The 14,799-nt window shown below is 43.2% G+C and overlaps 2 protein-coding genes across 3 annotated transcripts; one reads left to right on the top strand and one right to left on the bottom strand.

Annotated features, from left to right (window-relative positions):
- The first annotated feature begins 3,413 nt into the window (after window positions 1–3,413).
- Window positions 3,414–5,169, top strand: C1GALT1C1 (C1GALT1 specific chaperone 1). Of its 2 annotated transcripts, none has more exons than XM_048070685.2 (2): window positions 3,414–3,508; window positions 3,797–5,169. In XM_048070685.2, exon 2 carries the CDS (start codon window positions 3,802–3,804, stop codon window positions 4,756–4,758), a length of 957 nt encoding a protein of 318 aa, XP_047926642.1. In that variant the 5' UTR covers window positions 3,414–3,508; window positions 3,797–3,801; the 3' UTR covers window positions 4,759–5,169. The 2 variants fall into 2 exon arrangements, with proteins under 2 accessions (XP_047926642.1, XP_013040529.1); XM_013185075.3 differs by lacking the exon at window positions 3,414–3,508 and adding an exon at window positions 3,514–3,626.
- A 2,673-nt stretch (window positions 5,170–7,842) lies between these two features.
- MCTS1 (MCTS1 re-initiation and release factor) lies at window positions 7,843–14,388 on the bottom strand. The gene is made up of 6 exons (XM_048070686.2): window positions 13,852–14,388; window positions 13,271–13,423; window positions 12,539–12,636; window positions 11,315–11,448; window positions 10,226–10,293; window positions 7,843–8,068 (listed from the first exon to the last, which is right to left on the bottom strand). Exons 1-6 carry the CDS (start codon window positions 13,860–13,862, stop codon window positions 7,987–7,989), a joined length of 546 nt encoding a protein of 181 aa, XP_047926643.1. The 5' UTR covers window positions 13,863–14,388; the 3' UTR covers window positions 7,843–7,986.
- Window positions 14,389–14,799: the final 411 nt, after the last annotated feature.

Here is a 14,799-nt window from a genome sequence, read left to right as displayed (position 1 = left end):
TTCCTACCTGCTAATTAGAATCTCCACCTAACTACTTTGAGATTTTAAAACAGGGATTCCCAAACCTTTTCCAACAATAGGATCAAAGACCTAAGCACATTTGTTTGTTCATTGTGCACTCTACATGCTGAACAAAACTATAGAAAGTACCAGGTGTGTAACAGGACAGTAATAGTTGGTCTTTTCACAAAAGCCCCTCTTCATCTGCACTGGCTCTGTAGGCTTCTGTGGGAGTTCAGCTCTTCAAGATGAGAGTTTGTAGGCCTTGCACCATAACCATGCGTGGCCTTCTCTTCTGATGGAGTCAGGTGGACTGGTATAACTAGTGGGTATGCCAGCAGCTTCAGCAGCATCATAGAATCACAGAATGGTTTGGGTTGGAATGGACCTTAAAGCCCATCCATTTCTAAACCCTGCCATGGGCAGGGATGCCACCCACCAGACCAGCTTGTCCAGGGCCTCATCCATCCTGGCCTTGAACACCTCCAGGGCTGGGGCATCCACAGCTTCTCTAGGCAGCCTGTTCAGTGCCTCACCACCCTCCGAGTGAAGAATTTCTTCCTAACATCTCATCTAAATCTCCCCTCTTCTAGTTTGAAATTGTTCCCCCTCATCCTATCACTAAGGCCACAATGAGGTGTCCTTAGAGCCATCTCTTCTGCAGGTTGAAGGTCCCCAGCTCTCTCAGCCTTTCTTCATAGGAGAGGTGCTCCAACCCCCTGATCATCCTCGTAGCTCTTCTCTGGACCCACTCTAACAGGACCCTTCTTGTGCTGGGGGCCCCAGACCTGAACACAGTGCTCAGGTGGGGCCTCACAAGGGCAGACCAGAGGAGGACAAGGTTCTCAAGCTTGTCCAGGTCCCTTCACATGGCATCCCTTCTTTTTGTCCTATCAATTGCACCACTTAGCTCGGTGTCATCTGCAAACTGGCTGAGGGTGCACTAGATTCCACTGTCTATGTCATTGATAAAGTTATTAAACAGATGGGTGATGTGATGACAAAGTCAGCTGTCCCAGTCCAACCATACCTCTGCACTTCTCGTAATTTCAAGTTTCTTTCTATACAGCTCATCTGTTGTTTTAACTACCCAGAAACATCCACAATAGGTCATTTCTAGTTTTGGTTACCCTTTCTGAATGTTACCGCACTGCTCTAGCCCAGCCTCTCTACTGCACGCATAGTTAAGAGAGACAGATGCCTCTGCTTCCAGGAGAGTGGACAGCAGTCATTTGTGATCATTAACAAGCAGTCACTGTAAAAGATGACAACTCGTGTGTCAGCTGAAACATTTCATGTTAATTGGAACAAAGTTCCTATCAAATATGTTTTGATAATGGCCAATCTCTCATGGACATTTTGCACCACACAAGTGAGAACATAACGTCTTGATGTCTTTCCTTGGAGGCAAGAAAGAGCCTCAGAAGACAGCGCAGCTACAGCCAGCGAAGAAAGACAAACAGAACATAGCAGGGGATCAGCTGTCTGTCAAGACATGCAACAAGCCATGGAGCTCTTCAGCTCTGTCAGCAGCTTAGATCCTGGCACAAGTCATAGGTTTCAAAAGCTGCTATTGTTGGAGAGTGTGGTAAAGATATCACAAATGATCAGAACATCTCAGTGGACAGCAAGCTGGTACTCAAAGCCGAAATCTGGCTGATATTCTGTGGGCACATGTGTTTCAATACAAAACTAATGCACATCCATTTGCTTCAGTCTTGGAGGCGCCAGCTCCTGCTTCGGTCCTTGTGGCTCATCATCTCCCTTGGCTTTCCTCCTGTAACTCCCATCTTAGGGCTGTGCCTTCCCTGTTTCTGACATTTGGCTAGTTCCCAGCCCATGGTGGAATGACTTTAAACAGTCACCTCCTGCAGCTCTTAAAAACAGGTTCTTGCAGGGATTTGAGGTGGTTTCAAGAGTACGTGTGTGTCTGAATGATCTCTAATATAGCTCCAGAGGAACTAACAATGGCTGTGGTGAGATCTTATGCATTCCTATGCCTTTTTACTCCTTTTAACACCCAGCAACAATTTCAAGCAACATAGGAGCCAGAAGAGTCTTTTCAGGACTATAACATGCTTTATATGCTGCTTAAACTTTCTCTTCACTGATCTGCTGCTGGATAAAGGCAATGTTGAAAATATATTAAAGTGACAGTCAAAATCTGTGGCTACATTAGTCATTCTGTCAGAGCCTTGGAAAGAACCTCACTAAAGTCAAGCAGGAAAACAATTTGTTGAAGCATCAGCTGAAGCAACAAGCCGCAACTCATTCAAATCTCTGAAGAACCTGATCAAGCAAGTGCTGAAGCCCTGAAAGCCACAATGGATTCTGCAAACAGGAGATGTATAATACAAACTTTGAATTGACCTCCATTTTCTGCTGTGATAAGCACCTGAGAATCGTCCTGCTTATACTTTAAAAGCAGCTGGGTGGGAGAAGATGGGATAAGTGATGTTTCTTTAGTGAGGTAACAGGACTAGGAGAACATGCAAACTGACAGTAGGTCCTTCTCTATCAGTGTGTAATTGGGGACCAGCTCCACTGAACGGAGCCATTCTGGATATATACTGAACTAGCCAGAACCAGCTCTTTTGTATTATTTTTTTACCTGAACCACAGGCACTGGTTCCCCAAGCCCAGAAGAATCAAGCAACCAACATTCTTACGTATCTCTTTGCCAAAGATAACATCTTTAAACCTTGGAGTCTACAGCCAGTGGCCTATAAAGAAACTTAGCTGAATAGTGAGGCCTTGGTGGATCCCAGCCAGATGCCAGAGAATCCAGAGCAGCTCAGCTGTAAACAGCCTTCAATAAAACCCACTAAGTTTAGCCAGTCAGGGCTAAAAATGAAATATGTATCTTACAATACAGGGAAAACCCATATGGGACTTCAGCCTGATCACTAAGGGTACGCTGCCATCTGCTAATAAAGGGCCTTCAAGTCAGATGTCAATGGTAAACTCTTGAGAGGTGACGTGTACAAACGGATTCTGACATGCTTCTTTCAACCTGCAGCTCAGCAGCGCTTACCACAAAAGGAAAAAAAAAGGGGGGGGGGGAAGTCTGCCTCTGAAAAATGTTTCTGCTTTTTTTGTTAAATTTTTACAAATCCTGCGTGCCCTGGGCCGGGAGCAGGAAACCAAGCAAACACCGCTCGCAGCACGGGGCATTTGGGGCCGGGCATTCAGTGAGGGGGGCACCAGGCTTGATCCTGGCTGTGGGTTGGGGGGTTCCTCCTTTTCCTCCTGGGGCGAGGGAGGTGACCGGGGCGAGGGAAGCGACCCCTCACGGGATCGGCCTGCATCCAGCCTTCCCCGCACGGCGCAAGGCCGCAGCGGGCTGCGGGTTCGGCAGGGGGCGGCCCCACAGCGGCGGGCGGCGCCTGGAAGGGCTATGCCGTGCTTCCGCCGGCGAAGGGGAGGGAAAGGGGAGGGAAGGAAAGGAAGAGAAGGAAGGGGAGGGAAGGGGGCGGTGGCCGGGCGCAGGGCGGCAGCGGCGGCACCGGTGAGTGGAGGCTGGGCCTGAAGCCGCGGCGAGCCCCGGGGAGCGGCGGGGGCTGCCCCGGAGGCGCTGCCACGGCTCCCGGCGGCTCCTCGCAGCCCCCCCGGGGGCAGGACCGGGGGTAGGACCGGGGGTCGGGCATGGAAAGAGCCGGTGGGCTGGGGGCTTGTCCCGCCCGGTACGTGAGAGGAGCGAGGCTGGGCTTGGGGGTGGGAGATTGCAGTGAAAGGACGGGGAGTCTGCGGCGTAAACGTGTGCCCTTCGAGCTGCTGAAGTGTGCTTCTTTTCTAGGGAAAATGATTTCCGAAAGCGGTTCATTCATGAAAGGTGTGGTGTTAGGAGGAGTCTTCTGCGTGCTGGTTACGCTTCTCGGACATTTTAAGATGGGCCATGGGACTAGAGCACATCACCATGAGCACCATCATATCCAGGCTCCCAACAAAGAAGATGTCTTGAATCTTTCAGAAGATGAGCGTCTGGAGCTCAGTCAGAGTATCCGTGTTTATTGTATCATCCTTGTGAAACCTAAGGACCTCGGGCACTGGGCTGCAGTGAAAGAGACGTGGAGCAAGCACTGTGACAAGGCAGAGTTCTACAGCTCTGAGAATGTCAAAGTGTTTAATTCGGTAGTCCTCAACACAAACGATATGTGGATGATGATGAGAAAAGCTTACAAGTTAACATATGAGCGCTACAAAGATGAATTCAACTGGTTCTTTCTTGCCTATCCAACAACATTTGCTATTATTGAAAATCTCAAGTATTTCTTACTGAAGAAAGACCCTGCACAGCCTTTTTACATAGGCCATACTGTGAAATCTGGTGACCTGGAGTATGTAGATAGCAAGGGAGGAATCGTCTTAAGCATCGGATCGCTGAGACGACTTTCCCGTATTTTTGAAGACACTGACAAGTGTCCAGAGCAGGGAGGTATGATTTGGAAACTTTCTGAGGATAAACAGCTAGCAGTATGCCTGAAGTATACTGGAGTGATTGCTGACAATGCTGAAGACTCAGAAGGAAAAGATGTCTTTAATACCAAGTCAGTCAACGCCCTCATCAAAGAAGCAATGGCTAATCACCCTGAGCAGGTGGTAGATGGCTGCTGCTCAGACATGGCCATCACTTTCAATGGACTGACCCCCAACCACATGCACGTGATGATGTATGGTGTTTACAGGCTGAGACCCTATGGCCACACTTACAACGATGCACTCATCTTTCTGCCACCTGAAGGTTCAGACAATGACTGATGTCTTTGAGAAAGGACACAGAACCAAGGAGTTAACTGTGCTCATTGTACAGACACTCAATTTTCGTACCTGATGGTACTGGTGTACAGTTTTTGCACACAGATTTGGTAAAGCTCTTAATTTTAAAAGTAGAAGGAGAATGTTCTTTCTTAATCTTTTATACAGAAATGATTGAGTTTTTTTGACAGTGCTAGAAGGAAATAAAGGACCTGTTGATGTTTGTGATAAAAGGAAATTAAGTTTATATGGGGGGGTTGTATTATCCAACTATTTATTAATGAAAACTAAGAAGAACTTTAGTCTGTTACAAATATATTTTTGCAAGATTTCCATTCTCTCAGTTCTTTCAGGCACTTCTCGAACATCTTTGTATCTTTCTAAAATGTACCAATAAAACTGGCCACAGATTCAGTCTCAAAGACTATTAAGTGACTTCCTTTACTCCAAGCTGCACATCAGCTTAAGCTACATTGGTTATGCACTGCAAAGGGTGCACCCATCGCTTTATGTGGTCTCCTAACCCAGTAAGAAGCTAGCAGGGAACAAGCCAGCAAGAAACATCTATTAGGAAGTTCCCGCAGAATAATCAGTGACCTTTGGACGGCCATTCTCAATCACACAAAAGCAAGAGATAATTAAATTTGGATAAATATTAACACGGTCAGGTAGCCTGTTAGCACAAGAGTAATTGCTCATTTAAAAGTGTTTTATAAGCATATTTGAATAAAGGTTCCATCTAGCAGTTTTCACTGTTAGTAGTGCTAATAGTATTTACAAGGAAGTTGGTTAGCTGTCAATGTAAGTGGAAAGTACAGCTGCATTTACAGGTATTTTTGAACACTAATATGCAGAAAGATCAACGCGCCTGTACACTCACCCTTTCTTTGTACATGATACAAAACAGCAATGTGTAGAACTCTCCACTTTAAAAAAATAAGTGCACTTGAAATCCCAAGTTTTATATATGCCACCTGGTCACAACTCCATTCCTGCACCAGTCACAGTTACATGGTAACAAAGTGGTAATAAATAATGGTGTTTACGCCATTTAAAATTCACTTATCTGACCTAGACGTTTCAAGATTTAAAGTAGGTATTGCATCTCTGTGCTACATCTAGCACAGGCTTTACTGGTACTACAGTTACCTATAAAATAGCTATTAGGTGAGGACAACTTTCTTTTGACACAGCATTTGGAGCATTTCATCCTATCCTTAGCTGCAGTAAAGGAGAAAAGGTGATGTGAAGTAGCTGATGGGTATGAAGTAGCTGTTCCACAATGGGTACTCCAGAGCTCATGAGAGTAGCAACTTTTGTGTGCTGAGCATCATTCAGGTCCTTGATTTTTTTGTAAGAATGGGAAGAGAACTGCTCAGACCCCAGGCAAGCTACCACAGCTCAGCTGTTTTAGAAGGCACACCTTACCTCCTGTCAGAGGTCAACTGACAGCAAGGCAAACATGCTCATAATTGCTGCCAAAACCTACATACAACTGAAATTTCAAAGATGTTTCTGATATTAGAAACAACTGTGATACCACTACAACAGCAGCACTCAGAGCAGGTCAAGAAAATAAATGGGCATTAACAGTCCAAACCAGAATATACTTCATTTATCCCATATTTGAGAGATGCTGTAGCAGAACAGGGGGAGGAAGGGACAAAGAGAAAAGACAGAAGAGGAAAAAACAAACCATTGAATTCAGGCTAGCTCACCTCATACCCAGAAGAGCCACTGAGGCACAAACTGATTCCTGTTATAAATATCCTGATTTCTTGTTAGTGCTAAGTCTTTGATATGCATAATAACGTCTGCTATTATTCTGAAGGGACTGTGTGAGATTTGACCAAACTTTGTGCAAAGTGTTAATCATCTTAGTTTTTGTATTCCTACATCAATAGTTTCAGACATATCCTGTCATTTTCAAGAGTAGTCTTTTAAATAACTTCACAGAAGAAATCTTAAAGTAGCACGTTAAGTAATTCGTTTCATCTCTCATGTTGTGTTTTAACTTCTGAATTAGATTGAGAACGCTTCTGCCACTATCTGCTGAAAGGTCCCAGAGTGCAGAAATTAAACATGCAGAACAGCACTGAGACAAGGCACTGCATACAAAATTAAGCTCTAGGATTAATAAAATAAGTGTTAGAATAGAGACTTGAAATATTAACAAATACTTCCAGAGACAGAGTTATGAGCAGTAGACCTTAAAGTTTCCTTAGTTTATTAAATAATTCCATGGCACAGGCTGTTTTCCATCGGCATAGCTTTGGGTATGCAGTCACTAAACAGAGTCAGATTATCCAGGTAAACACCGTGCTCTTTAACCAGTTCTGTAGATGTGTAGATGTACGTGCACATGGCAGTGCGCACAAGCTGCCATCTCCACCTGAAGAAGCTGCTCCTGGCTACACTGATAACTAGGTTTTGCTACCATGCCTTTGTTGAACAGTGATTTTGTTCCTGCTCCTAAAATATGAAGGTAAACAGGGAGTAGAACATCAGGCACCAACTGGCACATACTCAATTTGAAGTATGCCCACCGTTGCTGTAAATTCCACTATAAGGAGTGATATCAAACAGTGTTGTCAGGTAGAAATCGGAACATAATATATATTCTTAAGATATGAACTAGCATAAAAGAATTTATAGTCCAAGTATGACTTTAAGTTCATAAGTCCTATACAGATAAATGCATCTTAAAAAGAGAAATTCCTGATGTAAAATATTAAAGTTAATGCCGTTAATAAATTAAGTTTAAAAAAAGTTAAAAAAGATCTCTCCACATTCAAGAAACAGGTAAGCGAGTGAGACATTAATCAGAAGAAAAAAATCTGGAGTGTTTGAGAGGTTTTAGAAACCATACTACTTATATTTCATATACACTTTAAATTACTCTTTTAGAAGAGCATAAAAATGTAAACATTTCTTGGCTTTTTCCTCTTTGTCGTTCAAAATAGTCTACTCACAGTCCATGCAGCATCTCTCCATCAGGTATCTTCAGTGACTGAAGATGAGGGTTTAAGACAAAACAATTAAGAACTGTAATAAAAAGAAATCTAGAAAACTATTGTAGCCTAACAGTACTTTCGCATTCATTTGATTTATTTTAGCATAGCCACAGAACAAAATAACTTGTACATTCAGTCACATTAAAAACAAGGAATTACAAAGCAGTCCACATTTAACCTAAGTGCATTCCCTTGGAGTAACACAGTCCCGTTTGTTTCACTTGTATGTCTTCATATGCCAAAGACCATCATTTAAATAGTGGATATTTTCGATGCCAATCCCTTTGTTGACCTTCTCACTGTTGAAGAATGAAAAGAGTACAAAAGCATTACGTTAAAGATTAGAGCAGTACTAGACTCCATATGTAAAGTAAAAAAAAAGTGTACTATTTGTCAATTAAAAGGGGAGAAGCTATCATCCACAAGTCATAAACGACATATGGACAGGAAACGGTGTTTGCTATCATTCAGCAATGTGAGTCATGTGTAATAATATGACAATATTTGCCTCCCATATTTTGTCAAACCCCTTTGATAGTATTTTTAACTGCTTCTTTGTGGGAGACAGTTCCTAAGAAAGTCACCAGAAGGGTTGTATGAATTGCAGCATTTCTCTATCAAAGAAGCACAGGGGCTGTAAATGACTCTTCCCCTTGTAGCACAAGTGGGGGGGTGTAACAGGAAACAAGGCAAGAACACAGAGCCTGACATGCTCTGGTTCCAAATATGCCACAGACGATCAAATACAGGTGAGCTGGTTTGCTTCTAGTTGCAGGTCATCTACCCACTTAATAAAGGACTACAAATGCTAAATTAATGTGGAACTTGCAACGTGTTACAGACATCCTGTCCTATATAGTTTGAGTCAAGTCAGCTCTTAAAAGTGGTTGTTTTATACATCTGCACTGGATTTGTGTTCATCTTTTTTCCAGTAGATTAATTCCATAGAAAAAAAATCCAGTCTTGTCACAATAAAAGACAAAACTAATCATTCCAAAACTGAAAAGTTTAATTACCCTGGAGAATATAATTTACCCTCTTTACACCAAGTACTCTATTACTTATAGAACTTGTCCAAAGGTAATCAGGAAGGAAAATACTTCTATGCTAATTGCATTAATGCATCGTGTATCATAATCATACTCATACCAAGTGACTGAAATCATACTGAATAAAACAAAACTGTGAAACAGTATCACAGCAAACAGTATGCTAACATGCTGCATAGATCAATATCAATTTTTCCTCTCCAGTTTATGTTGCTCCTTGTAAGAACAGGACATTCACCTGCAAGGCTGCTGAATTTGAAATTAGGATTAGGAATACAAATAATCCAGGCTTGCACATCACTGCAGGTGTAAGACTAGCTAGCTAAATAAATAAATAAATAGCTACACATTTCCCTTCTTCCTACATGTTCTCAACCTCTCAAAAACGCTACAGATAATCCTGAGCAGTAATTCCCTACCAGCTAGAGCAGGTGCAAATCCAGGCTGCAGCAGTCCCATTCTACCCCTGTCCGTTAGGGCACGTTGCCACCTCTCCCCCTCATGCTCTCATTACTCCTTATGATTGCACAGTGACTCAGTACAGAAGATGACCCAGATGAGAATAACCCCACAAGAAAAAGTGGCTTGTTTTCATCAGAATCAGCTTTGTCACCCACACTACTGCTGGATGGGGCTGCAACCAAAGCAGCCCAGACTTACAGGGGCTGCTTTGTATGATGCAAGATCATGCTGCTGCCAGGTGCCACAACTTAAAATGGCAAAGTGTTTTAATTCCTCATAATTTAGCATTTATGCTAGGAATAACTAATGCCCATTTTAGTTTTCTGCCTCTTTCTTCTGAAGTAGTTTTCACTTGATGTTTATCCCCAAATGGACCTCCACATTTCACAAGCAGCTTAGCTAAGCTACTAAGCACATCAGGCAGGAGTGCTGCACATCGGTACAAGGCAAAGAAAAAGAGAAGGCCACAGAGGAAATGCCCAGTTGGTCAGCCAAGTACCAGCAGGACTTTAGTCTCTGTTACTCCTGCAGACAAAATCACTTTAATGATGCCAACCCACACAGATCCAAATTACACTTCTTGCCCAGCCCAGGCAGCAAGTACTGTAACAAATATTTCTTTGTTCAGCAAGATCTTTGAAGAAGTATGATCAGAGCACAAGAAACAGTGACATTCAGAGGCACTACTGCTGTTGTGCATCTTAAAATCCACATTTACGTAAATACTTTATTTTAATTTCGTAAACAAAAATCTAGGGAAGGGATTCCTTGCCTCCTCTTCCTCTCGACTTTAATATTAATTAACAAAAGAACAGCTTGAATAAACGCCATACTTGAAAGAAATATGATACAATAGTGATTCAGTAACCATGACAGGGGTGCTTAAATTCCAAACTAACAATTATGACACGGGACAGGTTACATTTCAATTGTCACAACACTTACATGTCCTCAGCTGACATCTTCATTACTCCCACACATAATGCATGTTGCTTTCCCTCTGCCATTATTGCCTACAAGTTACCACTAAGGAAAACGGATTTTTTTAAAACTATTTCAGAAAAGTAAAAGCAATAACATAAAATCACCTTTCAAAAAGCAACAAACTCCCTAGTTGAACTGTTGCCCCTTTAGTAATTGTAGAGCACTAGCTCTTGAAGATAAGCAGAATCACACACTGCATTTAACAATTGAATCACAGTGCACGGAACATAAAGCATGTATTTATGAACCTCAAATAGCAATTACAAAATAAAAAGACCTCCCACCATTACATTCTATTTCTTCCTTTATGCCTAGCACAGAGAGATGACAGTCTCTCCCTTTCTAGAACAAAGCTACAACTATACATGAGGCCATTTTAGATTCCAACGTGGAGAATAATTGAGACAAATCTGAAAATATAAGCACTGAAATCAGACATGGCCTTTTCAAAGTTCAATAACATGTAATGCCAACTGCTCATCTTTTCCCACAGCTTCCGAATAACGACAAAAGCAGCAGAGGTTGGCATTGTATTTGCTCACTAATACAATTAGCAGAAGTGAATTAGCACACTTTCCTCCTTTCAGATATGCTGAAGTTCGCCAGATGCATGGAGCAAGTCCGGATTACAGCAGAGCTGATCCTAAACCTCCGTCCAAATGCCCTGAGAACAGGACCACATCCTTCTATAACTGAAGATGAATTGATTAAGAAGGCAGGTTACAAATTAGGCTGTACCTCATCTCCTTCCACAGTTCCAACATCATGAAGGAGCTCCAATTACCTATCAGATTAATGGTAGAGCATCCCACCTAATGGAGCAGAGCAGAATTAATTATGTGGGGGTTTGGAACATCACAGTAAGTAAAAGGAATTAAGAACAATTTTCACCTTGCCAAATAACACCTGAACCTCTGCAGGTCTTTTCAGATTGCTAGTTACTCCATTCCATACCATTCAACTCCAGAGTAATTCAAATTACAATCAGCTGAGAACACATGAATAGAAAATTAACTCAGCAAGCAGTAATCCACAGATGAAGAAGGATACAACAACAGTATCAACCGCAGCAGGGTAAAGTTTGGCTCCAGGAGATGTCAGGCCAGGGCACATTATATTAGCTCCACTTAGCACAAATTTAATGGCTCCTTTATCAACCTGCTGATGTGGTAGAATAAATGGATCTAGGAGGGGAAAGATATAGCATTACAATTAATATGTGAGGATGACAACATGAATAGCTCATTACCAAGTCACTTTAAAAGGGGCAATTCGATGCTTAAAGTGCTGCAAGGGTAGGAAGGCTGAGAAACAATTATCAGAGCACCTGCCAGACAGCACTGTCCTGAAAGGACACGAGGACAGTTTTCCCTGATCAAATACATATATATTATTTTTTCCTCTGAGAAACAAAGGCTGCAACTATCAGAATCAAACACTGGGCCTAAGCCTCCTGCTCACTCACAGAGCCCACATACTGAGCAAGTTTTAATGAGCTTCCCCCATGAAAACAATTGCTCAAGTGCCCACATGCTAAGGGACGTTAAATCCCCCAAATAACATGTATAATCTCTCCCGTGAAAAATAAACACTTTAACATTATTGAGACGAAAAAGGCAAAGACAGACAAAATTAGGAAGGCCGTCAGCTCTCAAAGGCATTTTTCAAGCATGTACAACCTCTTGTAACATTTCAAACATTGAGACTTACTGTCACCTAAACTCATCCAATCATAACAGAATTGAGCAGAACAGTAAGAACAGCAATAAAAATAACTTAAGATATGACACTGAAACAAGTACAAACCAGGCAGCCTAAATACTGAAAGGAGACGAGCATCCATTGCATCATTAAATCCACAATTAAAGACTATTTTTGCAGTAAGAACCTACAAGTATTTGAAGGCAGCAAGAAGGGTTTAAAGAAAGACTTGGAAGAACAAAGACAGGGCAACAGGACTAACAACAAGAAGTTTAGACTATGTGCTAGAGAATTCACTGTAAAGAATTTTTGTGGGACTTTATGCAATTTATTGTTTAAAAAACAGAGGTTACATTATTTAACATATAGAATTACATTAATTCTGGAGGAATGCAAATCACATAGGCACCTGCAAAGGCCATGCAATTACAGTTTGGAAGGTATAGGACATTTTAAAGATCTGTTCTGTAACGTGTAGTAGGTTGTGGGTTTTTTTAAACCTATTTATACAGAAGCCCTCTTGAATCACACACTCACCCCTCTCCCCACCTCCACTGTACTCAGCAAACTTACATTTGTGAAGCAACCTTAGCGTTGGGTAAAAAACCCCTTCTCTTTGTCTGAAGAACAGCAACTCCCCATTCACAGTGAGTATTTCTATATGCTCGTGACTGCAAGATAAAAAAAATAGAAACATAGTTCTAGTAACTCCTTAGCCCTTTTTTTGTTTAAGTTAAATATTTCACTTTGCACATTCTGGTCTACCTTGGCATCTGAGAAGGCAGTCAACTATCAAGAAAGTTTAAAACTAAAAATATTATCTTGTATGCCTTGAACACTGGTCCCATGCACACTTTCTTCCCCTTAAAGATCCAGAAGCAGCCAACCAGCTGTTCACAAAGATTAGCAAAAATATACTACCCTCCAATTAAAAAAAAAAAAAGGAAAGTCATCCAAACAATACATGGAAGCCCAATATTAAAAAAAAAATGCTACTGGAACTGTCCAAACAAGTTTGACCTTTCACATTCACAAAGATGAATGTTTCCCTTCAATAAGCTAATTCCCAGAGCCACCAAGTATGCTGTACATTCACTATTAGCCAGCACTTTTATTTTCCGCAAGCATCCTACCAACACACCCTCAAAAGCACAACAAGCACGTGCAAACTTTCTGGTTTGGTGATAACAAGCACTATTATCTATAAGAAACGAATCCCCTATGTCCTTCTGCTATGGAAAGTAAACAGAAGAATGAAGCAACCCAAGCACTTTGGAAGTGGAGGTTAAGAGGAAAGAAACTTACCATCGTACTATTTTGACAGGGTCTTTCTTTGGCATAATTTGGTTCAGCCATGGTTCAATAACAGGAAATTGGTCTATCAGCTGGTTCTTAATACCTTTAATAACTGAAGTCTTCAACTGGATGCAGTTTGATACATTTTCCTTTTCATCAAATCTGCCAAGTGAGAGCATTTCAGAAACACAGAACCTGCTGCCCAAGAGGTGGCATATTTGAGAGGCATTATTAAGAAACAGTTGTAAATCGATAGGGGAATTAACAGGGTAACATCTGTACAGCTTTCAGCGTAGGACTTCACGAGGCTTAAACCTAAACCTATCCCCCTGGGAACGCCCGGCTAAGGGAGGAGAAAGCTTTCCCAGCAGGAGGCTGGCTTTGTCCCCTACACACCGTGCACACCCCTGAGACACCTCTTTGGCGTCCTACAGGCACGCAGAGGTATTCCAGGGACTCATGGAGCAGATTTTGCTGACGGCACGCCCCCCCCGGGCCTGGCTCTGCCGGAGCAGCGGGCAGGGCCGGGCCCGGAGAGCGGCGGGCCCGCGGGCGGCCCCCCTCAGCTTCCCGAGCGCGGCCCCACTTACTTCTTGAACATCCTGGGGGCGGCGGGCGCCAGGCAGCGGCGGGGCCAGGCGGGAGGCGTCGGCGCGGGCAGCCACAGCCTCACACGAGGTGCCGACCCTGCCCTCCACGCCAGCCGGAAGCGCCGCGCGCTTTACGGCGTGTCGCGCCGCCTCCATGGCAACCCAACGCCGCGCTGGGCGTGACTACAGCTCCCAGGGGGCCGCGCGGAGACTCGGCGCATGCGCATAGTGGGGAGGCGGGCAGTGCCTGACGGGCCGGGCGGGAGGCGGCTGGAGGCGCTGGAGCTGCTGTGTTGGCAAGCAATAAATATATCGCTTCTAACACGAAACCAGAGTCATAGCTATGAACATCAGCCCGTCATAACTAATGATGCTAAACACAAAATGAAAAAAGTATTGTTCTTTATCTCTGTGAGGAGCAGACGCGAATGGTTTTGCTCTTTATGCAGCTGACTGCTATAAAAGCATACAGACATACACACAGACAACAGCCCAATTTCGTTTTAGAGCAACGGAAATGTTACCACAGGCATAAAGAAGACAAAAGGTCATCGTTTATGATAACTACTGAGTTATTTTTCCATACCAAAGGAATTAATGAACTTTGCTACTATAGCTGCTAATTGGAACCTAATACAATGGCAATGCAGCTATACAAAGTAAAATCCAGCTGTTTTACATGGTATCATTTATTCCTATTGTAAAATACAGAGTCAGGAACACACTAATAGTTAAAAAAGGGACAGGAAAGGGCTGTGGTATCCGAGCTCACACACTCACTTGGGCGCGAGCAGGAGCCCGCCGCCTTGACAGGCCGTCCCAACTTGTCTCCCGCGCTCCCCAGAGCAGTCTTGACGAGCACTCTGCCGAGCCAGCACCCCCCGCAGCCGCGCCGGCAGTTTGAAACCCAGCGAAACTCCACCCGCGGCGCCCCGTCACCGCCGGAGC

Source organism: Anser cygnoides, chromosome 13 (genome assembly GCF_040182565.1).
Source record: "Anser cygnoides isolate HZ-2024a breed goose chromosome 13, Taihu_goose_T2T_genome, whole genome shotgun sequence".
NCBI classification, from domain to species: Eukaryota; Metazoa; Chordata; class Aves; order Anseriformes; family Anatidae; genus Anser; species Anser cygnoides.
Note: the sequence above shows the minus strand (reverse complement) of the source record. Positions and strands in the feature narration are given on the sequence as shown.

Bases quoted from the DNA above. Each gene is read 5' to 3' on its own strand.
- C1GALT1C1 (XM_048070685.2), top strand. From the start codon at position 3,802: ATGATTTCCGAAAGCGGTTCATTCATGAAAGGTGTGGTGTTAGGAGGA.
- MCTS1 (XM_048070686.2), bottom strand. The intron at 12,637-13,270 runs GTAAGTTTCTTT...TTTATCTTGCAG, and splicing joins CCTGTCAAAATAGTACGATG to TCACGAGCATATAGAAATAC. The intron at 10,294-11,314 runs GTATCCTTCTTC...GGTAACTTGTAG, and splicing joins CTGCGGTTGATACTGTTGTT to GCAATAATGGCAGAGGGAAA.